Source organism: Perissodus microlepis, chromosome 3 (genome assembly GCF_051167445.1).
Source record: "Perissodus microlepis isolate ML-2025 ecotype Zambia chromosome 3, ASM5116744v1, whole genome shotgun sequence".
NCBI classification, from domain to species: Eukaryota; Metazoa; Chordata; class Actinopteri; order Cichliformes; family Cichlidae; genus Perissodus; species Perissodus microlepis.
The window spans coordinates 2,592,000-2,619,789 of record NC_140463.1 but is presented as its reverse complement, the minus strand read 5'-3'; the positions used below and the strand labels follow the sequence as shown (position 1 = coordinate 2,619,789).

Here is a 27,790-nt window from a genome sequence, read left to right as displayed (position 1 = left end):
ATCATTTGCATTTCACTCTGAGAGCCAATAAAATGAGTAGCAGCAGCAGCAAAGCCAAACACAGGCACAATCTTGTCTGGCCAAGTGAGCTCCAGTTAGCACAATAAAAGCAGTAGCAAAAAAGAAAAGAAAACTATCAAGGTCTACAAATGATTTTATACAAAAAACATCCATCCATCCATTTTCTTCCACATCTGTTGAGGGGCAGCAGCCTAAGCAGGAAATTGCTACCCTAAGCCCCTCTTGAATGGCCAAACTCCTCACCCTATCTCTAAGAGAGACGCCAACCATTCTTCGGAGAAAGCTCATTTCTGGTTCTTCACAGTCTCGTTCTGTCGGTCTCTACTCACAGCTCGTCACCCTTGGTGAGGGTAGGGATATAGATCGACCAATAAATTGAGAGCTTCGCTTTTACACTCAGCCCTCTCTACGCCACGATGGACTGGTATCACTGCGTCCACATCACTGCAGCACCAATCTGTCTGTCGATCTCCCTTCTCTCCTCACTCGTGAACAAGACCCTGAGATACTTAAACTCCTCCACTTGGAGTGGGCACTTCACCCTTTTCCAGCTGAGGACCATGGCTTCAGACTTGGAGGTGCTGATTCTCATTAACGCTGCTTCACACTCAGCTGCAAATCGCTCCAGTGTGAGCTGGAGACCACCACCCAATGAAGCCAACAGAACCACATCATCTGAGTGTAGGAGAAAAAGAAAAAGTCCTAAACATAGCCATTTAGGTGGATGGTCATGAGTCCAGAGGGGAAACAGTTCACAAGAAGCAGATCTGGTGGCCGGCTCAGTGACCAGCAACAGAAACAAAGCAGTTCCAGGTGTCGACTGGGAGGTCAACGGCACAGGAGAAGGAGCACAGGGGGCCAACAGCAGAGCCAGCAGGGGCAATGGAGCAATTCTGGAGGCCAACCGTGGGGTCAGCTCGGAATTTTTGTTCAGTGGGGTAGTGAAAACCTTTGGGGAGGCAGGAGTAGAATTACTAGACCCAGAGTGAGCTAGCACAGGAGATATACCCTTTTTTGACTGAGCTGATTAACTCACACTGCTGATTGTTTCAGGCTGAACTTCTACAGAAACCCATCCTGACTGAGAAGCATTGAAAGTCTCTGTCAAAGCACAAAAAGCCGTCTTAGGAAATGCTGCCCATGAAACAATCTTATTGATAGCAACAAATATTTCTGGCAAAACTTCACCAACTTCCAAGGTGCACGGAGAAGACAAAGATGTAACAACGCCTTCATCAGGGTCCCTGATCCCCTCAAGCTGAAACGCATCAGTCTATTAATAAAGTTGTTTCCTATTATTTTAAGTGTCGCTGGAGTCTCTATGTCATGAAACAGTATTAGGAAGTTCATCGCTACAAACAGTCTTTTGAGAGGCAGGTTCATGTACTGAGTCCCCACACAGTCTTATTTTCAGTCAGTTCAGGAGCACAAAAGGACGTCTTATTTAGATTTGCTGTGTTGAGTAAAGCAGTTTCACCCCAGTTCTTTTTTATTCTTCGGGCATCCAGAGATGCACCGGACTCAGTAGTCATTTCACAAAACCTTTATTCATCTTCAGTTACGCATGCATCTTCTAGAAGGGGAGACGTGCAAGGCCGGTGTCCCTCTGCAGATCTTCACTGCTTTGTCTGTTACAACCAGTTTTATAGAAGCGAGCCCATCATAAAACCCGCATGGTGTGTTGCAAACTCTGTGTTTGTGTGTGCGAGCACGTGAGTGCCTGTGTGTGCGTACCTGTGTGTCTATGTGAGTGCACGTGAGTGAGTGTGCATGTGGGTGTGTGAGTGTAACAGTCAAAGCACTTTGTGTGTGTGTGTGTGTGTGTGTGTGTGTGTGTGTGTCTCTGTATCTGTGACTTCCTGCCGGTCATAAAAGTAATCTCCTCACCCAAGCTACACCAAATTCCTTTAGAAAACATACAAAACACAGTTAACATATTAAACACTGAGACCCCCACTCTGCATCCACTGGGCCGTTGGCCTCTTGTGTTACATGTACAGATAAGCATGTGGAGAGTCTCCTGCAAACCTACTTTTAAGTTATGACAATTATGAGTGTTTATTAAATTCAGGTTAAAGCATCAGCATCAGCATCCCCAACTGTAGCTTCCTGTCTCCTTTATGACAGCAGATCCCCAGTGTCCATAAATTCCTCTCCCTCTACACAATTACACACACTCTCAAGCCTACAGCTAAACCAAACTAAAACAGACAAATCCTTCCCTGTTCCTCTGATCTACTGCTGGACCCTCTCATCTAAGCAAATTTAACACATTATATTCTAATAATTGTTTTCTTGTACTCACAGCTGGCTCAACCAGTTCATGGAGGTTGCACTGAGTTACAGGGTCAACACAGTCACACAGAGAAAAAGTCCAGAGGAAAAAAACAAAGTTACTGTGGGTAAGGTGTCAGATGCTCAGACGGAGCTGCAGATTCAAGCTGTGGCTGCTGTGCAGAGATCACAGCTTCAGGAGGCTGAGGGTGTGGCAGGAGGCTGAGGGTGTGGCAGGAGGCTGAAGGAGGAGCGAGGAGGCTGGCTACAGGCACCCCTCAGCTGAGCCGGGCTGGATACCGGTGGGACAGTAGAAGAAGGAGCAGGATGTCTGCAGGGACCCCGGAGAGCCAAGCGAGGTCGGGACGCAAGACTGTCAAAATAAAACAGGAAACACTGAAACGCAGACCTAAGATGCAGTGGGGGAGAGGGAGTGAGAGAGAGAGAGACATAATACCCAGCATCCTGACACGCAGATGCCAACAGACTAAATAAAGTGATCCACAAGGCCAGTAATGTTGTGGGGTTGGAGCTGGGCTACCTTAGGGTGGTGTCTGAGAGGCGGATGTTGTCCAAGATAAGGACAATGCTGAACAGTACCTCCATCCACTCCATGATGTGATGGCTAATCACAGGAGCACTGAGGAGACTGAGATGACCCATAATGCACCACTGAATGACACAGGAAATCCTTCCTGCCTGTGGATATCTCTGTGCAGCTCTCTGTACAAACTTCAAGAGCTTCTCCCTTTTGCACACACTCTACAGAGAAAATATCAAAGTCAATATCATCAGAGGGGCACCTCGGTTTCAGTTGTCAGCTGCTGGGAGTCCCCACTCCTTTTCCTGAGGTGTGTCTACTTTCCACTATAAACACGTCTCTTCCACTCAATTGCAGAGTTTCACCAAGAGACAGAAAAGTGCAGAAAAATAATATTGTTGCACATGAGCTTCCTCATAGATCCAAAACCAGATGTGAAACTGTCCGTTCAGTTTGGTCCTTGTATTATTTTTCAAGCTCTGTTCTAACCTTCCAACCATGGACATGTGCTAAACCACTGTTTACTTGATGGATGTGTGTGGGTGTGTAACTCTCATCAGCTGTTTTGGGGGCTGAGATGATGTCTTTGGAAAAACAAATAATAATAATACAGAGACACCAAACAATCATATTACCCTCTATGAGGAAGTGCTCTGGCAACAGTGGGAAGGAAAAACTCAGATTTAAAAAAACCTTTTTTTTTCTTTTCTTCCATATTTTCATTCATGTTGTGGTTGAACTTAGAAGCTTTGTTTTTACTGGTCTCTGGAATATGTGTCACCTGTATATCACCCTGCACTTTGCTCCATGTAGTGAGAAACCGTTACTGCCCGGTGAGAGCGATAGGAAAGAATGAGTTTCAGAGTGCAGCACACACAACATCATCAGTGACATTATTTCTGTTTATAATGAGCTCATTAGTCAATAGATAACATGGATCCACCTCTCTGTGTGCCCACCACTCACTGCTGACTCTGAGTGCTGCAGGAATGTGGAATATCACTCCTCTGGTGGGGAACGAACTGGAGAGAAAGCAGGAAGTGAAGCATTACATCACTGAAACTGTTCAGGAGCTGTCACCAGAGTCACAGGGTCACCTTTGAAACTCTTAGAAATATAGTATTTAACCAGATTCTTACTCTGGATGGCATTACCTTGACCTCCAGTAACACTGCGAGGAACCTTGGAGTGTTTTCAATCTGCATACTAAATAAATATGTAGGACTGATTTCTTCCATTGGTGCACTAGTTGCTGATTATCTCTTGATAATCTGACCCTTTCAAATCCAGATCAGTCCCAAGAGTCAATCCTATATTTATCAGCATAGAAGAGACAAATTAGACAGTAATATTATAATCAAGCAACGTGATACCACTGTTTGATTAAGTTTCTCCCCACAGTCCAGACGTATGAATGTTAGGGTATTAGCTACTCTAAATTGTCCATAGTCCTTAATGGTTGTATGTCTCTCTCGCGACCTGTCCAGGGAATCCGGCCCTGATGGCTGGGGTAGAGTCCAGTCCTGCTGTTTGTATTTGAAAGTCATTTTGACTTAGACTGCTGATGAGAGTCTTTATGTCGTCTCTTCTGTAAATCTGTGTTTCTCCCTTGATTGTTTGTTGAAGCTGAAATGAAAGAATGAATAAATGAATGGCTGAATCACCAATGAGCAGAGGTACAGATGAAGTCTTCATGCTGTCTAGAAGAAGATTAGACATTTCAGGTTCAGTTTTATTCATGTAGCACCAAATCCCAACACCAGTCACCCCAAGGTGCTTTATATTGTAAGGTAAAGACCCTACAATAAGTACAAACATGAATATGTTACTGATGTGTTACCAACAAGCAGGAAGATCTAAGTAATAAGTTTACCATGTTTTTTCTACCTAATCCTCTACCTAATCACATGAGCCAAGGTGTGAAAACGGGTGTGGGACACTATCAGCCAGGGTTTCGGGTGAGCTCATCGCCCCACCCTATTGATAGGGTGGGGCCCACCATTGACCCTTAGAACTGAAGAAGCTTCTCGGAAAAGCATTTCTCTGTGCAATGAAACTCTTTCTTTGCTGTCCACACACTGATGCCCGGCTAATATATACAAATGTAGCCCTGGCTATATAAGTAGCTCATTATTTAAATTTGTTCATTAAAATTGATAGTTAATTGCAAATGTTTAATGTGTTCAAGAATGTATACAAATGCCTGCAAAGTATGTGATGTGTGTCAGTTAAATGCACAACCTTTTTATTTGTATTTTGAGGTTTATGTCATTATTTTTGATATGGTATTGATATGTACTACAGCTCCAGTGAACCCTGAAGTAGTCTCAGGTAGAGGGGTGGGAGTAAGTGGGGAGCCGTGTGCACTCTGCAGGAAGCGAGAGAGACGAGAGCTGAACAGTGTCGAGTGAACGCAGAGTTCATAGAAGGGCGACAGACGTATTTTCGGGTTGACGGATAGTTAACTGGAGTCGAGAACTGTTGTACCCTACTGTGAGGTAAATGTGAATTTTGTCTGACACTTGTACCCAATGTTATTGTGTATAACGGGCTAACTGCTAACCGCGATTAGCCGCTAGCGTATCCTGGCATATTCGCTAAGCTCTTGTTCTGCTCTGTTTTTATTTATTAAGCTAATGCTAAGATTGAATGTTATCGCATGTGAACTGGCATTTAGCGGGGTTTTGTGATTCAGTAGGAGGAGACGGACGTCTTGCTGGCGTGTCAGAGAGGTCCCTTCTGCTGGTGTGCTGAAGTTATGTGTTCACGGGGAAAGGACGACTGTGAGTGCTGCTGCCGCGGCCTGCTGGTAGCCGTGACCCAGTTTCCCTGCTATCCCGTTGAACTGCCTGGAGGTGTGAGTACTGTTGTTTGCACGTGCTTTTTATTTTTACTGCTTGGCAACAAGTGAAGCGACCATATTGTTTTAGGTCCCAACGCACCCGAGCCACGACTCAGGCCTGCAACGAGGGGTTTGCTAGCAGAAAGACTGTAGCACTTGAGGTGTGTGTGTGTTTGGTGAGAGTGCGTGTGGGCCCACAATATTATTTTGTTTCTGTTGAGGTAGATACCTTACCATTGTTTAACAAACTTTATTGATTTTACTTATTTTCTTTTGTGTTGTTAATTAAGCATTCACTAAAGTGGAGTTAACTTTATAATTGACCTGCTTGTGTGTGGTTTGTTTCCATATAGTGTAGTTTTATTGCATATTTAATACCATAAGCATTAAAAGGGAGTATCAGTAGGAAAGTAATAAAAGGAACCCAGGGCCCCTCTCAGTAGAACGTGGGACGGGTGTTACACAATTATGGAGGCACCACTGGGATACTCCCGTGCTTAACTTTTCTAGTTTGTTCTTTAAAGGAGTATTTTGTTTACTGATTTGCACAGCTTAGCACACCAGCATTAGGGTTTGTATGATGACTACTCGAAAAGAGTCTCAAATTGCACCTGAGCTTAGTAGCTGGTGCAGTAAAGCAGGTATAGACCCAAACCGGGCTTTTGTACTGCATGATGTTCCTACTGATTTTGACTTATCAGACATTGAAGAGACTGCTCAGTCAGTGAAAGGTTTTGGAAGAGTAAAAGTGAGAGATAGACTAACAGACACCCAGACAGGCAATAACCTTGTGCTGTGTGAATGCCGTCAAGATATTCAGCCAGACCGCATACCACCACATGTACAGCCATTGAACGGAGGTCCTGTCTGGAAGATTTCCCTCCTCACTGAATCTGCGAGGTCAGCTGATGACTTCTCAGCCAAGCTTAAGAAACTAATGGTAGAAGAAGGCAAAACAATTGATGATGTTAGTGCCTTGCTGTCTACTGAAACCCCACAGGAAAACTCCCCTGAATCCATCATTCGGGCAGTCGGAGACCTGTTAGCGAAAACTATGCGACCTACCAGTGAGAATACTGCATCTCGACGTCTGCGGATATTCTCTGGCCACTCTCCCACTCCAGCAGGTGAAGAGAGCCTTGATAGCTGGGTTGAGCAGGCTCGCCTGATGATTGAAGAGTGTGACTGCTCTGAGAGAGAGAAGCGAAGGAGAGTAGTTGAGAGCCTAAAGCGACCGGTGTTGGAGATCATCCAAGCTGTACGGCGAGATAACCCTGATGCTAGCCCGGAGAGCTATGTAGAGGCTCTAGAAAGTGCATTTGGATCCCTGGAGTCAGGTGAAGACTTGTACCTCACCTTCAGGAGCCTGGGTCAACAGCGAGGAGAAAAGCTGTCAGACTTCCTGAGAAGATTGGAACGCTCTCTGACCAAAGTAGTGCAGAGAGGGGGTCTCCCTAGCCATCGAATCGACCGTGCACGTATTGACCAGCTTATACGGGGTGCAACTGAGTCAGAGATAATGTTACTGCAGCTAAGACTCAGAAAGGAAGGAGGAGCCACCTACTTTCCTGAAGATGCTCAGTGAGATTCAAGAAGGAGACCATGCAAGAGTGAGGCATGAGTCAAACACCACAGTTAGACAAGTGAAAGTTGGTGAAGAGACAAAAGCCAAATCGACAGAGGTTCAAGAGCTCAAAGCCGAGATCAAAGAGTTAGGCTCTGAGCTTAAAGAGTTAACAACCAAGCGCTCAGATGCCGAGCTAATGTTGAAACAAACCAAGAAAGTTGCTGAGGCTGGGGCGGAGAATGAAGTCCAACAGTTAAAGCAGCAAGTTCAACAGTTACAACACCAGCTGACTGTTATGGCAGTGTCACAGGGTTCAACCCAAACGGACTCGACAAAGAGAGATGGGCGAGCTAGACGAAGCAAGGTAAACAGACCACATGCTGCAAAAGATTCAGAAAGTTACTTCTGTTACCGGTGTGGGGAGAATGGCCATATTGCCACCCGCTGCATGGCTCCTGAAAACACTGCCAAAGTAATCCAGAGGCTACTCGGAGCCCTTCGTAGGAGCAAAGAGGGAAAAGAAGCTACAGGTGGCGCTTACTATACTATACTATCGTATACACCAACCTGTAAATGCTCTTTTGCACAATATTACTGGATTTTTGCGATAACTTCTTTACTTCCTACTCTTCCTTAGATAGTTAGTTTTTTTGTTAATTTATGTTGTAATTTATGTTAGGTCAGTCTGTCTTGTCTCTGCCAGCCAGCTAACTAGGCCTCTTAGTTAGCTAGTTTAGTGGTTTTTTTTCTGTTAACTTATGTTGTAAATTAATGTTGCATGTAGCACCTTGGTCCTGGAGGAACGTTGTTTCGTTTCACTGTGAACTAAATGTACATGGTTGAAGTGACAATAAAGCCAACTTGAACTTCTGAGCCCACACAGGTTGGTTCCATTAGGAAAAGTTCCATGCACACATCCTCACAGTGTGGACTCCCAGAAGGATTGGTTGGCCCATCCATGATGACCGATGTGACCATAGAAGGACAACCATGTAGAGCTCTCCTTGACAGCGGCTCTTGAGTCACCATTATATTTGAGAGCTGGTATTCCCGTTTTATCCCCAATGTGCCCATTCTTCCGTTAAAAGATCTCGCCATATGGGGACTGAGTGATTCCAACTACCCATACAAGGGGTATGTGGCAGTTGAGGTGGGTTTTCACCTCAAGGAGGTCACACAAACGCACCCCCAAACACAAACACACACACATACACACATAGTGCCTTATGTTTCTTGACCATAGGGGGGTTTTACAATGGGTGGTGCTTGTGTGTACTGTAACTGTTTTCAGTAAAAGGTCGTCTGTGGTTGGATTCAGTGCTTTCCTGAGACACCGAGCGGTCCTCCCTTGCTAGCAAGTAAAAGCTGTTCGTCTTGCTTTCCGTTAACAGGAATAAGTTTCTAAACCAGCGGGGCCTGTGGAAGCACAGACACAACACTCTGGCTGAGGAAAGGTTGAAGATGGAGGTGAGAACGTGGACTAACTCTGAATGCAGAGCTGGTTTGGAGCTGTGGAGACTTACTGAGGAGTAAAGTGGACATGAAGGAGTCACAGAGGGAGGAGGAGGTGAACAGTGATGTTTGTTAGACAGGATCAGACTGAAGAGTGAACATAAGAAGAGTTTCATGCTGGATTTGAACAGAACAGGAAGATAAGCTCCGCCCAGCAGCTGAGTGCTCTCTGCTCACACTGGTGTTGGACTGCAGACCTCAGGGAGTCTGCTTCCACATCTGGTTTCCACAGCTGGAGGAAGGAGGACTGTCCCACGAGCACGCCTACGCCCCTCTGTCATTACTGAAGTAGTGATGGTGTTTAATCAGTGTGAGACTGTTTCACTGGTTCAAGCAGAGATTTACATAAATGAGCTTTTATGAGTTCTTATATTATCTGATCAGGCTGTTTGCTGCTGTTAAAGATAAATGTGCATCGAACTTTGTGGATATTCATGAGTCTAACAGTTTAAACCTTTGTGTGACTTTGTCCTTGAACGGCCCTGACAGACGGCTGTGGTCCATAATATTAATGTTTCCTGCTGACTAAAATAAGCAGCTGAGCTCTCTGAGGGCAGAGCTGCTGCTAACAGGTGAGTCTGTTACCTGGACTGAGTGAGCTGCTGTGTCACAGCTTTATCAGTGACACACTCAGCATCCAGATGTGTGTGTGTATGTGATATGTCATATTGCTTGAAACACACATGAAATTATATTAAAAGTTGATTTTTTTTTTTTTTCTTTTGGTGTGTGGAACAAAAATCAGCAACGAAGAAACGCGAGCGTAAAACTTGGTGTAGAAGTGCAACAAATGTAAGCCGGCTCATTTGATGGTGTGATGCTTGAAAATGATTTGCGCACCTACATCATTATTTACGGTTTAAATTGTGCTGCCTTTAGGTGCACCTGGTAAATTCAGGAATCTCTACTCCAAACCACAGCAGGTTGTTTTAAAGGCTTTTCTGGGTTAATGTTTGTTTGTTGGCAGAAACATGTCTGTGATCGCTGTGTTGTTCTTTTTGATGCAGGATTTCATGTAACTCGGTGCTAAAATCATAACAATTAAGTTTAACAGTTCTAGTGCTCATGCGTCAGCTAGCATGCAGCCTGTTTCAGTTGCTCCTGCTTTTACTCTTTACTCTAATTTTTTCTTACTTATTTCTTTGTCCTTTACTGAGTGTGTTCATCTGTTTAAAAGCTTTCTTTTCAAACATGTGGATCAAGAGTTTTTGTTCTGCTGTTAGGTCTGTGAAGGTTCTCAGTCATCCAGGTCATCGTAGTCAAAGGAGCTTGCAAAGAAAAGCGTCTGGACTTCTTTAAGTTACTTGAAGACGTTTCACCTCTCATCCGAGAAGCTTCTTCAGTTCTAAGGTCAAATGGTGGAGAGTCCCAGATATAAACCTAGTGGGAGTATCCCCCCACAGAGGGACAAAAGGACCCCCTGATGATCCTCTAATCGCCTGAGCCAAGGTGTGAAACTGGGTGTGGGTCCCAATCAGCCAGAGTTTCGGGTGTGTTCATTGTGAAACCTGGCCCCACCTTATCATGCGAATTCCTGAGGTCAGATGGCCCAGGATGTGAGTGGGCGTTAAGGCGTCTGGGAAGGGATCTCAAAACTGGATTATAGATGGCAGAGAGTTGGTGTCGTAAACCCCCGCCTCTGTTCAAAGATGGTCGCTCACAGTGGCCATAGATGGCTTCTTTCACTCCTCTTTCAAACCATCTGTCCTCTCTGTCCAAAATGTGAACATTGGCATCCTCGAAAGAGTGTCCTTTATCCTTAAGATGCAGATGGACTGCTGAGTCTTGTCCTGTGGAGGTGGCTCTTCTGTGTTGTGCCATGCGCTTGTGAAGTGGCTGTTTGGTCTCTCCAATGTAGAGGTCTGGGCATTCCTCGCTGCACTGTACAGCATACACCACATTGTTAAGTCTGTGTTTTGGCGTTTTGTCTTTCGGGTGAACCAGTTTTTGTCTGAGCGTGTTGCTGGGTCTGAAATGCACCGGGATGTCATGCTTGGAGAAAACTCTCCTAAGTTTTTCTGATACACCGGCTACATAGGGGATGACAATGTTGTTGCGTCTGTCCTTCTTATCCTCCCTCGCTGGTGTCTGGTCTTCTTTTCTGTGCCTCTTTGCTGACTTTAAGAACGCCCATTTAGGATAGCCGCACGTTTTGAGTGCTTCCTTTACATGTGTGTGTTCCTTCTTTTTTCCTTCAGGCTTAGAGGGAACATGTTCTGCCCGGTGGTGTAAGGTCCTAATTACTCCAAGTTTGTGTTCCAAAGGGTGATGGGAGTCAAAGAGGAGGTACTGGTCCGTGTGTGTGGGCTTCCGGTAAACTTCGATGTTGAGTTTGCCGTTCTCTTCAATGTGCACAGCGCAGTCCAGGAAAGGCCCACTAGGTTTATATCTGGGACTCTCCACCATTTGACCTTAGAACTGAAGAAGCTTCTCGGATGAGAGGTGAAACGTCTTCAAGTAACTTAAAGAAGTCCAGACGCTTTTCTTTGCAAGCTCCTTTGACTGTTCTGCTGTTACTTTCCCTGAGGAATGGGACCGCAGCACAGCAGCTACACACCAGAGATCAGCTGAGCCGCCTGATGCTGGTGTTGCAGATTAACTGGTGTCTCAGATTAACTGGAGACGGTCAAACAGATGTGTGGCAGACTTTAAGGAGCTGCTGCCGACAAACCAGCAAATAAACACTGAATATTTCATGTGTGACATTTGTGAGGTTGCCTTAAACACAGTCCGTCAGTCTTTTTGCTCTTGAACAATAAAATATTAAAAACTGTCTCGAGTTTATTTGGTGATGTTCTCGTGCACGAGGCGAAAACAGCAAACAAACGTCAAAGTAAATCTTTCCAGCTGATGTTAGGCATCCTCCACCTGCTGAATCCACTTCAGCCTCTTCCTGCTCATGTTCCTGTTTAGAGGCACAGTCGGCCTGTACAATGGAGAAAACTGAACACAGGAATATTTGGATTTCCTTCTTTTTCTCTGCTCATGTTCAACTTGTCTGATTCAAGCTGGGAATATTTATTAGAAATAAAGTGAATATTATTTTATTATCACGTTGATGCAGCACATGGTTCAGTCAGCTTTGTATAAACACGTGTTAGAAATGTTCTTCAATCAGCTCTTTTTACTCTCATTTCACAGCCAGTACTTTTTTACTTTTACTCGAGTAAAGAAGTTGAATTAGTACTTGGAGTATTTTTAACAGTAGTACTTCTACTTCAGTACAGACTGTGTGTACTTCTACCACCTGTGTCTGAGACCTCCTTCAGGGTCCACCTGAAGCTCTCAGTCTGCTGTGGAAAAAGGAAATCCAGGTGAGTTTCTCCTGATCACCTGAGGCCGTCATTACTGTGTGAACCCACACACCACTCCTCACTCCTACCACCGGCTGCACACAGTCACTGAGTACAGACCAGCTGATTCCTGTAAAGGGAGAGGAAGGAAGAGGCGGAGCAACAGCTGAAAAACAAGAAGCTCAACGTCATTTTGCAGAAGTGAAAGTGTGAGAGAGCAGCAGCAGAGCTGCAGTCGAGCCCTGTTTGTCTCTAAAAGAAGATTCACTGGAGTCCATCAGGTTTCTCTCAGCAACAGTGGTGAGTGCAGCTGATCACACTTCCTGTTTCTACACAAATCTTCACTCTGTTCACTTCATCAGGACTCATCACAGTCACACTGGATCCATAGAAATCTGCTCATGTAACCACAGATCCACTGTAGGAGCATCGAGCTGCTGCTTCAGTCTCACTGTGGCTCTGCTCAGGACTGTGGACTCAGGCTGTGCTCTGGACTTCAGACTGACTCCACACTTCCTGGTTATTCATCACTTCCTGTTCCTATTAGATTGATTCTGGATCTGATTGATCATAAGGATTACAGACGTGAAAACACCTATTTATTCTTTATTGATATAAAGCCTTTGATACTGTAAACCAGCAGATTTTGGTCAGTACTTCAAAAAGTCATTCACACATTTTACAAAGAGAGATTATCTGACTTAGTGTATCCTGTAAGAGTCACAGATGTTCCTCAATCATTCAGAAAACAGTCGATGCTGCACTTTATAACTTTGTGTGGAAACATGAATCTCATTATTTAAACAGATGTGTTTGAATCATCCTGATAATCAGGCTTTAAACATGTCAGAGTTCCACACATCAGCTGTGATATTCAAGCTGACCTGGATCAAACATGTCATCAGACACAAACATAGATGATGGTGTTTAATCCCAAAGCTTATTTAAACAAACTGGAGGACAGAATTCCTCCTTAAATGGGATTTTGATCAAATCCACTGATCTCATTTTCACACACAGGCTTTATCATGGTGGCTTCTTCTCTACTAACATCAATCTTTGATTTGGACAAACAAATATATGAAACACAAAAATAAATCAATGTTTTCTGAGGATCCAGAATAACATGAATGATGTATCCCAGCGAGTGACTGGAAAAGTTCATCTTCTTCCACATCCTGAGTTTGTGAGGAGCTGTGATGTTCCAGTATCTGTGAGAGAAAACAGGACAGTTTTTAATGACGCACAAATGGACCAAATATACAGACACCTCTGAATAAACATGTTCTCATAAATGCCATTAAAATACTGGATCAACAGTTAATAACACATTTCTGAGGTTTATGATTCATCGTCCTCCTCACTGTCAGCTCTACTGGAACAGTCACTGTTTAATATTAATGGCTCGTTGATCTGGACTTACAACAAGAAGTATTTAGTCACCAACAAGGTCGAAGTTTACTTCACAGTAATTGATGGAATATATCCAACAAACTGATTTATTCAAGTATACAAATGATCTGGATGAATCTTGGACCTTCTGTAAAACAGTCAGAGAAACAATTTCACATCTTTTTAACGACTGTATTTATGTTCATCCCCAAACGTTGATCCTGTTCATCTGGACGCTGCACTGTACAGCAGACACTACGTTGTTAGGTTTGTGTTTGGAATGAACCAGTTTGTGTCTGCGTGTGTTGCTGGGTCTCCACCAGTTACTCTGAGAACTGAAGAAGCTTCTCTGATGAAACGTCTTCAAGAAACTTAAAGAAGTCCAGACGCTTTTCTTTCCAAGCTCCTCAGACTACTGATGCTTGTTTCTCTCTTTTTAAAAATGAAATTTAAAGTGAATTTTGAATCAAATGTTTCTTTTCTTTCTCCCTCAGAGTGCAGACATGTCTGCTGCCAGCAATCTGCGATCTGAAGATCAGTTTCTGTGCTCCATCTGTCTGGATGTGTTCACTGATCCAGTCTCTACACCATGTGGACACAACTTCTGCAAAACCTGCATCAGTCAGCACTGGGACATGAATGTCATCTGTCAGTGTCCCCTCTGTAAAGAGACTTTCTACACTAGACCTCAGCTGAGGGTCAACACCTTCATCTCTGAGATGGTTGCTCAGTTCAGACGTGAAGCTCAGCAGAAAGCCAGCAGCAGCTGCTCAGAGCAACAAGCTGCCAAACCAGGAGAAGTTCCCTGTGACGTCTGCACTGGAACCAGACTGAAGGCCCTGAAGTCCTGCCTGGTGTGTCAGACCTCCTACTGTCAGACTCACCTGGAGCCTCATCTGACAGTGAAAGGTCTGAAAAGACATCAGCTGGTTGATGCTGTGGAGAACCTGGAAGGCAGGATGTGCACGAAGCACGATAACCTTCTACAGCTGTTCTGTAAGACCGACCAGACATGTGTCTGCATGCTCTGCTCTGTTTTAGACCACAAGAACCACGAGTTTGTTCCTCTGAGAGAAGAATATGAAGGAAAGAAGGCAGAGCTGGAGAAGACAGAGGCTGAGATTCAGCAGATGATCCAGAAGAGACGACTGAAGATTCAGGAGATCACAGAGTCGGTGAAGATGAGTAAAGATGCTGCAGACAGACAGAAAGCAGAAGGTGTTCAGGTCTTCACGGCTCTGATGGAGTCTGTTGAGAGACGCCTGAAGGAGCTCATGAAGGAGATCGAAGACAAACAGGAAGCTACAGAGAAACAGGCTGAAGGTCTCATCAAAGATCTGGAACAGGAAATCTCTGAGCTGATGGAGAGAAGCTCTGAGGTGGAGCAGCTCTCACGCTCTGAAGACCACCTCCACCTCCTCCAAAGCTTCTCCTCCCTGAAAGCTGCTCCACCCAGCAAGGACTGGACAGAGGTCAGAGTTCATCCACCATCATATGAGGGGACTGTGGGGAGAGCTGTGGCTCAGCTGGAGGAGACAGTCTGGAAACCCATGAAGAAGAAGCTGTTAGAGGCTGAGCTGAAGAGGGTCCAGCAGCATGAGGTGGATGTGACTCTGGATCCTGATACAGCTCATCCTAAACTCATCCTGTCTGATGATGGAAAACAAGTTTATCATAGTGATGTGAGGAAGAATCTTCCAGACAACCCAGAGAGATTTTCTCAGTGTGTTTGTGTTTTAGGAGAGCAGAGTTTCTCTTCAGGCAGATTTTACTTTGAGGTTCAGGTTAAAGGAAAGACTGCCTGGGATTTAGGAGTGGCCACAGAGTCGATCAACAGGAAGGGAAACATCACAGCGAGACCTCAGGATGGTTTCTGGACTGTGTGGCTGAGAAATGAAAATGAGTACAAAGCTCTTGATGACCCTTCAGTCCGTCTCTGTCTTCATCCTGGTCCTGAGAAGGTGGGGGTGTTTGTGGATTATGAGGAGGGTCTGGTCTCCTTTTATGATGTAGGTGCTGCAGCTCTGATCTACTCCTTTACTGGCTGCTCCTTCACTCACAAACTCCACCCATACTTCAGTCCATGTCCTAATGAAGGAGGTAAAAACTCTGCACCTCTGATCATCTGTCCTGTCAATCAAACTGATCAACGACTGATTTAATTGGATGAATGATTGATTTTTCTTGAAGGGAACAAATGAACATATTGAGTGTAAATCCTCTACAGTCTCCATGTTTCTATAGAATCTGATCATCAGGACTCTGATTCACACTTTGATTCTCATGGAGTTTGATTTGAACAGAAGAAAAGTTGAATCAGGAAATGTTCCCACTGATGGAGACTCGAGCTGAAGAGCAAATATCAGAGAATAAATGTCCAAAAGCTTCATTTACAATAAAGTTTGTTCAATGTTTTGAGTGAATCCAGACTCATGTGTGGCTGTTATACGGAGCATCAGAGTCCAGCTGAGTTATGTTGGATACAAACTGCTTATTTTGGCTCTGTGAGGAGTTTTGTTCACTGAAAACTGATGAGACGGATAATATTCAAAGAACTCTGTAGAGATTCATGCATCCATGTTCTCCACCTGCAGGTGTGGAGGAGAAAGGTGGAGCACAGACTGCTGCATCCTTCCAGTCACATCATTTTGATGATTATATTTCCATGTTGTGATGATTTGGGTTAAAGATCAACAGAGTTGAACGGCTGCAGTCACAGCATGAAGACGATGCTGAAGCTGAGCTGTCAGTGAACATGTTTCACTGTGATTTGATTTGAAGAATAGAAAGTGTGTGTGGCTGCTGACAGCTGCAGTCTCTGTTAGTCTGCATGTTCAACACACACACAACTTTCCCCCTGAGGCAACGATGCAGCAACAACACAAAGAACAGCTGCAGACACACACACACACACACACACTGTTAAAGAACACTTTACTGTTTAAGGCAGAATTCCTCAGTAACAATGAATTGAGGTCTCTACCAGTGTCTACAGTGGTTTTAGCTCAACATACAATCTACTGAAACATGTTTTTCTTTATGCTGTACAAACTGTTTGATCACAACATCTTTGCTTTTTCCTCCAATCGTTTATTCTGATTATTTTATTTAGTTTAACTAACAAAAGCTTAAAATTTAACTCTTAACCTGATTTAAACATTTAATTTCTCATTAACTCAGACTTTTAATTTATTTCCTTGTTTAATGTATTATTTCTTTATCCTTCTTTAATTTTTGCCGATCCTTTCTGTGTAACCTGTTTAATCTGACCTTTGACCTATTCATTTTAACTTAACAGTACTCTTGTTTTGACCTTTGACCTCTTTATTCCTTATAACCAAAAAACAACCCTTTAATCTGATATTTTCACCTTATTTATTGATTATATATATCTATTATATTTTATCACCTTACCTTATTTTGACCTTTGACCTATGTCCTTGTTAGCCTTGATAAACCTTGATCTTCCTTCATCAAACGTGAAATTTCTTTCACCTTTGAACTTAAAGCTTAAATTAAACCTTTGTTAAAAACCTTCTTACCAACTTGTAATTCCAACTTTCTGCATTAAACATGTATCTTATCATATAAACACTCGATCACTGAGAGAACTGTAACTTTAGGCAGAACCAAATGAAGCAGCTAATCTCGTCAAAATCAGAGGTGTCACTAGGTTTTAAGGACAGGAGATGCACACGATATGAACGAACGTAGTGAATGAGCACAAAATTTCACAAACAGAAAACAAAGACTGAGAAATTGTTTTCCTACTTTTTTGGACAGATTAAACATCCTAGGCCACCAATAGATCTATTGTTTTATTTCAGTCTGTTTTATAATACAGGACAACAAGAAAACAGAGGAAATGTGTTTGCTGCATCAATAACAAGAAAAAAACTGAAATTAAAAAAGTACATCATTTTTATAAGATAAGATAAGATAAGATAAAACTTTATTAATCCCTCGGGTGGGTTCCTCTGGGAAATTCGGTTCCAAATAAGCACAGCACCGACAGAAGTTATAGAGTTACAGAATATTTTATATATATATATATATATATATATATATATATATATACATATATATATATATATACATATATATATACACACACACACACACACACATATATAAATACAAAGACATATATAGATAAAAATATACAAAGGGGATAAATAGAATAAATAGGAATAAAATAAAAATAAAAATACAAGTGGATTGCACATTTCAAGTATGGAGTCTATTGCACCGTTGACTATTAACAAAAAGTATTGCACAAAGGTAATTGCACAGTGAGGTGAAGAGGCACTACAGCTTAGTTGTTCCCCCCTCCTTTGTCCTCCTGTTTCCCCTCCCTCTCCCCTCCAGAGAGGAGTTAAACAGTCTGATGGCGTGTGGGACAAAGGAGTTTTTAAGTCTGTTGGTTCTTGTCTTGGGGAGAAGCAACCTGTCACTGAACAGGCTCTTCTGGTTGTTTATGGCCGTGTGCAGAGGATGCCCAGCATTGTCCATAATGTCCAGCAGTTTCTTTAGTGTCCTTTTCTCTGCCACTGTCACCAGAGTGTCCAGCTTCATGCCGACCACAGAGCCAGCCTTCCTGATCAGTTTTTCCAGCCTGGATGAGTCCTTCTTTGCTGTGCTGCTCCCCCAGCACACCACAGCATAGAAAAGTACTCCAGCAACCACCGACTGGTAAAACATCCTCAGGAGCTTCCTGCAGATGTTAAAAGACCTCAGCCTCCTGAGGAAGTACAGTCGGCTTTGGGCTTTTTTATACAGGTGCTCTGTGTTGCATGACCAGTCCAGTTTGTTGTCCACCCACAGCCCGAGGTACTTGTACTTGTTGACCACCTCCACCTCCTCCCCCTCTATCTGAACCGGCAGTGGACCTGCTCTGGACCTCCCAAAGTCCACAACCAGTTCCTTAGTCTTTGAGGTGTTGAGTTGCAGGTGGTTTGTGTGACTCCATGCGACAAAGTTCCTCACCAGACTTCTGTACTCCTCTTCCTGATCATCCCAGATACACCCCATGATGGCTGTGTCGTCTGCAAACTTCTGAATGTGGCATAATTCAGAGTTGTAGCAGAAGTCAGAGGTGTACAGGGTGAAGAGAAGTGGGGACAGCACAGTTCCCTGTGGTGCTCCTGTGCTGCTGACCACAGTGTCAGACGTGATGTCCTTCAGCCTGACGTACTGTGGCCTGTCAGTGAGGTAGTCGGAGATCCAAGCAACCAGGCAGGGGTCCACCTCCATCCTGTTCAGTTTTTCCTGAAGCAGACAGGGCCGGATGGTATTAAAGGCACTGGAAAAGTCAAGAAACAGGATCCTGACCGTGCCTTTTCCCCCATCCAGGTGTGAGTGGGCTCTATGCAGGAGGTACAGGATGGCATCCTCCACTCCGACACCCGCCTTGTAGGCGAACTGTAGTGGGTCCTGGGCATGTTGTACCTGTGGTCGGAGGAGGTTGAGGAAGAGCCGCTCTAGAGTCTTATGGCTGCAATCACCAGTTACTTGGTGGAAGCGTCAAAGAATGACGTCTGTTTTTAAGAGTGGCACATTGGTCAATCACTCTGTTGTGACTCAGATGCTGAAGCGTGTCTTTTTCAATAGACATGACTGCAAGACTGTGAAGTCTTTTCTGACCCATTGTTTGACACAGCCAGGAGTGCAGCCGACGCAGTGCACTAAAGGACCTTTCGCACGAGCAGCTGCTGACAGGCACTGTTAGGGCAACTTGGATGGTTGCCTTCAGAGAGGGAAACATGTCTGAATCAAGGAGGTTGGACACAGACAACATATTTTTGGGTGGACATCCAGCCTCTGTTTTCCGGGTAAGAAAGTTTCTGGCCACCAGAACCTCCTCTTTTTTCAGGTCAAGTCTGTAGTGCTTTGCAAGTCATTCAAGTGTGGTTCACTCAAGAAGTTCTCAGATTTAGGGCTGCATGCCTGGATGCCTTTTAGCAGCCCTGCATCTACACTGCAAAATCTTTGATCAAGCTCGCCAACCATCCGATCCACACAAGGGAAAAGTAACTCTCTTTTCAATGTGTCTGAGTTGTTCAATTCAGTGCGTGAACCCACAGTTGCCTCCAGGACAAAATCCTCCATCATCTGTTTGTGCCTTGTCTTGGCACCTGCTTCAGGGATACTGTGGGTGTTGCACAGGGCCTTGGTTTTCTCATACAGCTCTGTAGCAAATGCATCTGAGTGTTTGCCCTTAAGTGTGTCACACACAGCTTGTTTGCAGATAAAAGCTTCTGCCAGGTCTAAAGTCTCTTTCTGCAGGAACTTGTGGAGTCCTTCGGTTACAGACAGAATCGACTGAAACATCAATAGTGCATAGACTGCTGAGAACTTGTAGAGCTTTGCTCTGAGACCAACAGCTATGGGGGATCCAATTGCAGATAGGTACGGTGGCCCTGAAGTGCAAATCACACCAACAAATTGCTAAACACAACAACAAAATTGAGAGGCCCTGAAGTGCAAATCACACCAACAAATTGCTAAACACAACAACAAAATTGAGAAACACAAAAACAAATGGAGAATCACAAAACAAAATTGAGAAGCACAAAAACAAAATTGAGAAGCACAAAAACAATACTGAGAATCACAAAATCAAATTAAGAAGCACAAAAACAAAATTGAGAAGCACAAAAACAAAACTGAGAATCACAAAATCAAATTAAGAAGCACAAAAACAAAATTGAGAAGCACAAAAACAAAACTGAGAATCACAAAATCAAATTAAGAAGCACAAAAACAAAATTGAGAAGCACAAAAACAAAACTGAGAATCACAAAATCAAATTAAGAAGCACAAAAACAAAAGAAGAATCACAAAAACAAATTGAGAAGCACAATTACATTAAGAAAACCGGAAAGGGTAGGTACCAGTCGGCAACAGGAGACATCACTGATTGGACGTCCGCGCTGTTCATCTTTGGAACCGGAAGTTACTCTGCCTGTAGCGCATTTTTTTTCAAACATGAACATTAGCGGTGACCCAAACATAGCTGTCGCTATTCGAGAATATTTTGATTCAGGACATACATACGAGGTGATACTGGATATGCTCAAGTGTAATCGTGACATTTCAATTAGTATGCGTACACTGAAAACGCATTTAAAAGAATCTGGACTGTACAGACGAGGCAACTATTCTCCACTTCCTGAGGTGAGGCGTGCCATTTTGTCCGAGCTTCGAGGACCAGGACAATTGTTTGGATATCAGACCATGTGGCAAGTTCTCAAACAAAAACACAAGCTGCGTGTCAAGCGTGATGTAGTTATGAGGCTGTTGAGACAACTAAATCCTCAAGGAATCGCTTTGAGAACTCGAAGGAGGTTCACAAGACGCACGTATCACTCCATGGGGCCCAATTACATATGGCATGTAGATGGCTATGATAAACTGAAACCCTTTGGCTTGGCCCTGTCAGGATGTATAGATGGCTTTTCAAGAAGACTGATGTGGCTTGTGTGTGGAGCAACAAACAACAACCCAGCTGTTATAGCTCACAATTATATAAACTGTGTAAAGAGTCTTGGTGTGATACCAATGAGATTACGAACAGACTTCGGGACTGAGAATGGGACTATGGCAGCAATACAGTGTACCCCCCATCACGCGCACACGGACTATTATGCTGGATCGTCAAGTCACAGTTACGGATCATCTACTGGGAATCAGCGCATCGAGTCATGGTGGTCTTATTTCAGAAGAGGAAGGTGGGTACATTTGTGTCTGGTAGGTGTAAGCTACAGTGAAAGCTGATCAGATCGTTTTTTTTTTTTACATGCATTTAAGAAAATAGAGTAGCGTCCTGCTGGACGTGTTGAAAAGTTGGATGAGATAGACGTTAACAGCCGTCACTTTATTGCAGGAACTCAAAATGGTCACTGTCAGCTGTTGTGCCGAAATGAGCATGCTTGCCTAGATTTAACGACGCCAATACAAAATGAAAAACTCAGACCAAACTCTCCACTCCTCACAATCAACACACAGAACAGAGTGAAAAGAATACAGCATTTTTAACAAGAACATTACTGCAGGGTCGCTACAATATTTATGGAAAACTAATATGCATTACTTTGTTTGACATCCATTTGTGGCATGTTTTAAATGGGACCAAAATGTAACAAACCCTATAAAATGACCAAGAACAAAGCTAAATTGATTCTTAAATATTAATTATATACCCAGGTCTCAGTTTTGGATGGACTTTTTTGGAGACCTAAGAGACTCTGGAAACTTAAATGGAAGCCACGAACACCAATGCTTGCTGAGATTCTGCTTCAGAGGGGTTCTACAGAAAGACCTGGATGAATGCAAAGACCTCTGGAACAAACACAGGATCCGGCCAAGCAGACTTGCATCGTGTCCAGGGGGGATTCCAAACGAACTCTATCTCTTGCCTCACAGGTATTTGAGTTGTCAGAGTATGTGCTGTGTCGAAATCCTCTAACAGCTCCATCCCATACAGCTGACCTTGATATATTGAACCTGCTGACCTTCTTGTGGTCAAGTTCCAGTGCCAAATTTGCAATAATTTCATGTGCCTGCAAATTGGTGTCTCTAAAAAAAAAGGGAAACTTATTTTTTAAAGGTGTATATACTTCTCTCATGATTGCATGATGTCTTGTACAGAACAAGATGGCGGTTAATTGGATTCAAATGTTTAAATTACTAACACAGGTTCTTCTGGGGGCTCAGCTTTGGCTTCGTTAGGAGTAGGATCTTCATCATCAATCACAATCGGTTCAAACAGCTGTGTGTAGTTTCTGCAGAGTGAAAACATGTACACAAAGTGTAGATGCAAAAAGACAAATGCATAAACATGCAGTTCCAGTTTTGTAGAACGATTCTACTATTTTTTTTTCTGAAGAATCTAATGTAAAAGAGTCAAACTACATACATTTATAATAATTGTGTGTATATATTTTGTGCAACCCTCTGGAATAATTACTCAAGATACAACGCACCTGTAACAGGAGCTCCCGACAGTGAGGCATTCAGTAGTGCCTGTATCGTTTTCTTCTTCCAAATCTATGACCTGGAAATACAGAAATGAGGATGAATGAAAATTCATATTTGACCAATTGATAATTATTTTAATATAGGGAGCCTAAGTCTCCTCCCCTTCTGGTCTGCTCATGGGTCCCTGAACAAAAGAAAAATGAATGGAAGTGAATGGAGCTATAAAAGTTATTTTCTGGTCTGCTTTGCCTTACTCTCTGAATCACACATATGTTGTACTTCAATTTAAATAATAAATAATTGTGTTTCGACTATGTCTGTAATGTAATTTGAGATTTGTTAGCTTGTAAAAATTCGTCATTAAAATGACTACAAGTCAGATGTCGCAAATATGACGTCGCCTCAGAAGCTTTTCTCCCCCAGCGTAGCTGCTAATTATCACATGGCCAGATTTATAGTGGTTTTCTCCACATCATCCTGGAAGAAGTATTCGAAGCTCGCTAAACAAAACTAAGCTTTTCCTCTTCTCTGTGTCTGGTTCGATGATGTCAATTTTGTGAGACGAACATTTACATTTCGCCACGTCTTTTCAAACAAAACCTAAAATAACCTTTGCCACCTGTCGCTTAAGCACCTTTTGGCATCAAAATGTGTTTATATACTTCACGGACATCATATTTTAAATCCATGGCACACATCAAACGGGATCAGAAAATAATTTTTATTGGCTCATAGACTCCTATTTTTTTAGCAGTAGGGGACCCATGGTCCGGAAGTAGATGGATGTACCTTAGGTTCCCTATCCCAATAGATTATCTAAAGGTACAAAAAGTAAGAATGAAATAAGAAGAACATCCTGTGGTCAAATTTGTGTACTGCAGTCTATCTTTATAAACAAACGAGTGACTCTCCCTCCTCCCGTTCCATGAGTTTCATGGCTACGGATCAGCGCCAGAAGATTCTAGATGATAAAGACGAGTCATACACAGTTAGTTTCAATGTAACCTTCCTTCCAACATGATTGAGACATTAGACTGCTTTGTGATTATTTCATGTACCGGTATGACTTATTGTACCTTTAAGGGGTGGATGTTATAATCTATTGATAGTATGAAAATTGAGGATGTGAAATGCATTGTATAATAACAATGACTGTAATAAGCAAACAGTGAATCGTTATCTAATTGCAAAGTAAAGGCGGTGGAGATTGTCTGCTGCACTGTTGTACTAATAAAATAGTTTTTTACCTGTTGTACTTCATTAGCAAGCACAAGATCCCCAGCACCCTTCCTTAGAGAACAAAGAAAAGCATTATTGTTGTGTACTGTGAAAATATTAATTGACACTTTGAAAATATTTAAGCATCTTGATTAACAAACAAGCAATACAAGTATTATGTAGTCCATGTTCCAAAAACCATATACAGAATGAATGACAAAAGTGTATATCTCATTAATACAAAGTGTAGGCAAAAAACAGTAAAAGATTACATGTTCTTAAAATATCACTTACTCATATTATGCCGCTTTCTGTAAAGGACTGCTTTCATGTTGAAGTTCCCATGGCTGAAACAAACAAACAAACAAACAAACAAACACACGCACGCGAGCACGCACACACACACACACACACAAAATGTATTTCACATATAACTATTAACTGTTTTACTGAACTGAGGCAAATGGTGGTGGCTAAACAACAAGAAAACTCTATAAAAAATTTTAAGTTGTACTTACCAGTGTATCAGCAAGATCAAACTCAGAGGGCCTTTTAATAACAATCTCTGGGTCAGAGTCAGACAAGTCTGAGTTTTCTCCAACTACAAAACATGAAAACAAATCAAGCTAAGCTAACTAAATTCATACTAATGTATGAAACTTTATTTGATCATCAATAATAGATTAATACGAAAGGCATAAAGTTAGCATTGAAAACTCATGACTCAGTAGATCCAAAAATGGCTGAATTTCATGTTTCCAGGAAGAAACATAACATATACAAGCTAATTTAGGGAGCAATGGTGGCAGAGGAGTTAAAAGCCCGCCCTGTAATCAAAAGGTTGAAGGTTTGAGCCCTGCTCAGTCTGTCGCAGTCGTTGTGTCCTTGGGCAAGACACTTCACCCTCCATGCCAGGTGGTGGTAGTGGGAGGGATAGGTGGCATCTGTGTACAGCAGCCTTGCTTCAGTCAGTGAGTCCCAGGACAGCTGTGTCCACATTGTAGCTAATCACCAGCAGTGTGTGAATGTGTGTGGGTGAATGACTGGTTTTGTTGTTGGTCTTGGGGGGGTTGTAGAACCCTAGAAGGTGCTATATCAAATACAGGCCATTCACCATTTTAATGTAGGTATGCTATTGACTTGGGTGCTTTATGCGTAATGTTATCATTTCACAATTTCAAAATTAGCAGTTGTTGAAACTAAGGGAATGTGTGTCAAAATCCAAACAAACATTAGCAGCTTACCATCTTCAAAGTCACTCTTCAAGCAGATGAAAACAGTGATTCTTTGATAAGGCTTGCCAACTTCAGCCTTATAAGCCTCAAGTGTAAATGGTCTTTGTGTTCCAGGGACAGTAATGACCTCAGTGCCATCCGGATACAGAAGAAGGAAAGGTCCATCTTTTAGATCTTTGTTAAAGTCCTTCATTTTTTTAACAGCTTGATTGAGCAGACTTGTGGCAGTAGCGTCAGGGTCTGTTGTTAGGAAAATAGTTTTTCCACGGTATGGCTTCAAACCACCCTTTTTAATGGTCATCAAGCCGACATTTATCTGTAAGGAAAAAGACATGAACAATGGGCCAAGTAGATACTAATATGACTCTAAGCAGATCTATTCAAACTTGAATATTTATTAACTGCAAAAGAGGGATCTTCCTGACAACCTAAATGTACAATTACTCGTAAACAATTGTTCTTATTCTGGATAGCTTTACTACACTGAACATTTTTTACACAACTCCCCTAAGGAATAACAAAAGAATGTCATTAGAAAATTAACCTCAACTTGTTTTCAGACTGAGCTAGCCAAACTACCTGAACCTTTCTTTTTTCCTTTTTCTTTAAGCCCTTCCTCCCTTCAGAAAACTTTTGCCTCTCTTCATTTTTCTTTTTTCTGTATTCTATGAAGGTGCTGAGGGTTGGAGTCGGGCAGTTTGAGGTAGTCTGTGATGCTAAAGGGAAACAAAGGAAAGATGTACTACAATGTCACACATTAAAGACATTCATTCATGTGACATTCCATTGTCCACACAACACGCAAATAAGGACAACACTGAATAATCTCACTAGAAAATTTCTACCAAGGAATGACAATGCAACTGATACTATTGACCAATACAATTCTACACCAGTAAGTTTTAATGTATAGACACATAATAGTGTTAGTTCCTAAAGTTAACCAAACATAATAAATGAACTAATTTATTATCGTTTCAGTTGTGGAAATGCTCAGAGGACTGTTCCACGAAGCAAGCTAATCCCAAAAGCCAGGCTCACTCTGAAAATCCAGGCTCGATTGCCCCAAATTCGGTTCCAGGAACGAGGCTAACCTGCAGTCTTTCTGCTCATTCATTATGCAATATGCTTGTGGACAAGTCTGGTCCGTGGCACCCTAGCTGCGAGGTTTGTTAACACTAGAACTGCCCTCAAACCTTCACTACTAGAAAGGTCTTGAGCAGTCATTTTGACAGCTGCGTGCATTTTCAAATGAGCCTCGATTTTCTGAGCTCGCTTAGTGGAACAGCCCTCTGGTCTGCTATGGTCTGGAAACAGCTAACGCTAGGCTAATAAATCAATAAATAACAAACATTTTATTATGCTTATTAACTTACTCAATGGGAGTGAAGTGTCTCCGATGCAAGATGCGTGATAAAGCCTCTCGCCACAGCCGCTGCAAAAGTTCGGTGACTCCTCAACCAGCTTTTTCCCACAGCTAGGACAAAACATTCCGCCGTTCTTCTTCAAACGAAATGCGCTACAGGCAGAGTAACTTCCGGTTCCAAAGACGAACAGCGCGGACATCCAATCAGTGATTTTGTGATTCTCAGTTTTGTTTTTGTGCTTCTCAATTTTGTTTTTGTGCTTCTTAATTTGATTTTGTGATTCTCAGTTTTGTTTTTGTGTTTCTCAATTTTGTTGTTGTGTTTAGCAATTTGTTGGTGTGATTTGCACTTCAGGGCCATCGTAGATGGGCACTCCACAATGGCAGGCAATGTCTCAAGAACTGCACTGATTGATCGCAACTGACATGCCCAGCGAGTGTTTGAAAGTTGCACAAGCTCAGTTTTTGTCAATCCAAGCTTTGCCTGAGTCTCCATGAACTTATGATTGACTAGGGAGGTGCTGAAGAAAGAATACACACACTCCAACAAGCTGAAAAGCTCCACAGCCTCTGGGACAGCCTTGCAAGTATTGCACAAAACCAGGTTGAGTTGATGAGCATAACAATGCACATAGATAGCCTCAGGATGGAGCCTTCTAAAATGTGCTTGTACACCTCCAGTGGAGCCACTCATAACGGCTGCACCATCATATGTTTGTGCTACACACTTAAGCTCTGCAAGACCATAGTTTTGGATCTGCTGCTGAATCTCATTTGCAATGGACTGGGCATCAAATGATTTTATCTCTGCTAGTGCAAGGAAACGCTCCTTCACTGCCCCCTCTGACACGTACCTGACACAAACAGCTAACTGCTCTGCCTTTTCATCCCTTGCCTCATCTGCCATGATGGCATAGACTTTAGACTTTGTCATTTCAGATACAATGACAATAGTAACTTCCTGGGCACAACAGTCAATCATGTCATTCTGGGATGTTGGCAAGATATACTGTGCATTTGATGGGGGATTATGTTTTTGAAGAAAAGGATCAAACTCTTTCAAAAGCTCCATGCATGCAAGAAAATTCCCTCTGTTTGGGCTGTCTTCACCTTCATCATGGCCACGAAAAGGGAGTCCCTGTCTCCCAAACATAGAGGTGACTGCAACAATTCGTCTGAGATACTCTCTTCTTTCGACTATCTCACTCACATTTGCAGTTGCTATCATCTGTGCAACGTTTCTCTGTTTGCTAGTTCCCTGCTAGCTTTTCCATGTAACAACACTGTCCTTATGTGTTTGTGCCATCTCATGCTTGCCAAATATGACTAAAGCTTTCTTCCAGTTCTTGCAGCCGCTACTGACCAAACTATCATGTTTGATGATTTTGCCAAACACTCTACATGGGAAGCAGAAAGCTGCATTCTGGTTGACTGAATATTCTAACCAGTTGTGCTTTTCAAACCAGCTGTGGTTAAATGCTCGCTTCTGTGTACCAAAAGTATCATGTGGATAGCTCTTCAGCTTCACCTGTCTGGGCCCTGTGTCTTTG

At 42.8% G+C, this 27,790-nt stretch overlaps 2 protein-coding genes and 2 pseudogenes across 3 annotated transcripts; 2 read left to right on the top strand and 2 right to left on the bottom strand.

Moving 5' to 3' along the window:
* The first annotated feature begins 6,258 nt into the window (after positions 1–6,258).
* On the top strand, positions 6,259–9,049 carry LOC146389423 (paraneoplastic antigen Ma2-like). The gene is made up of 5 exons (XM_084914416.1): positions 6,259–7,156; positions 7,215–7,775; positions 8,334–8,379; positions 8,637–8,712; positions 8,990–9,049. Exons 1-5 carry the CDS (start codon positions 6,259–6,261, stop codon positions 9,047–9,049), a joined length of 1,641 nt encoding a protein of 546 aa, XP_084770542.1.
* Positions 9,050–12,267: 3,218 nt separating this feature from the next.
* Positions 12,268–16,495, top strand: LOC146389422 (E3 ubiquitin-protein ligase TRIM21-like). The gene is made up of 2 exons (XM_084911002.1): positions 12,268–12,350; positions 13,937–16,495. The coding sequence occupies exon 2, from the start codon at positions 13,946–13,948 to the stop codon at positions 15,602–15,604; it is 1,659 nt and encodes a 552-aa protein (XP_084767128.1). The 5' UTR covers positions 12,268–12,350; positions 13,937–13,945; the 3' UTR covers positions 15,605–16,495.
* A 2,447-nt stretch (positions 16,496–18,942) lies between these two features.
* LOC146389420 (zinc finger MYM-type protein 1-like) lies at positions 18,943–27,546 on the bottom strand (annotated as a pseudogene).
* Positions 22,029–26,427, bottom strand: LOC146389421 (uncharacterized; annotated as a pseudogene). Its single transcript, XR_014797527.1, has 8 exons — positions 26,251–26,427; positions 25,454–25,590; positions 24,884–25,190; positions 24,158–24,240; positions 23,934–23,986; positions 23,669–23,711; positions 22,427–22,497; positions 22,029–22,225 (listed from the first exon to the last, which is right to left on the bottom strand). The product of XR_014797527.1 is annotated as an uncharacterized LOC146389421 (transcript).
* Positions 27,547–27,790: the final 244 nt, after the last annotated feature.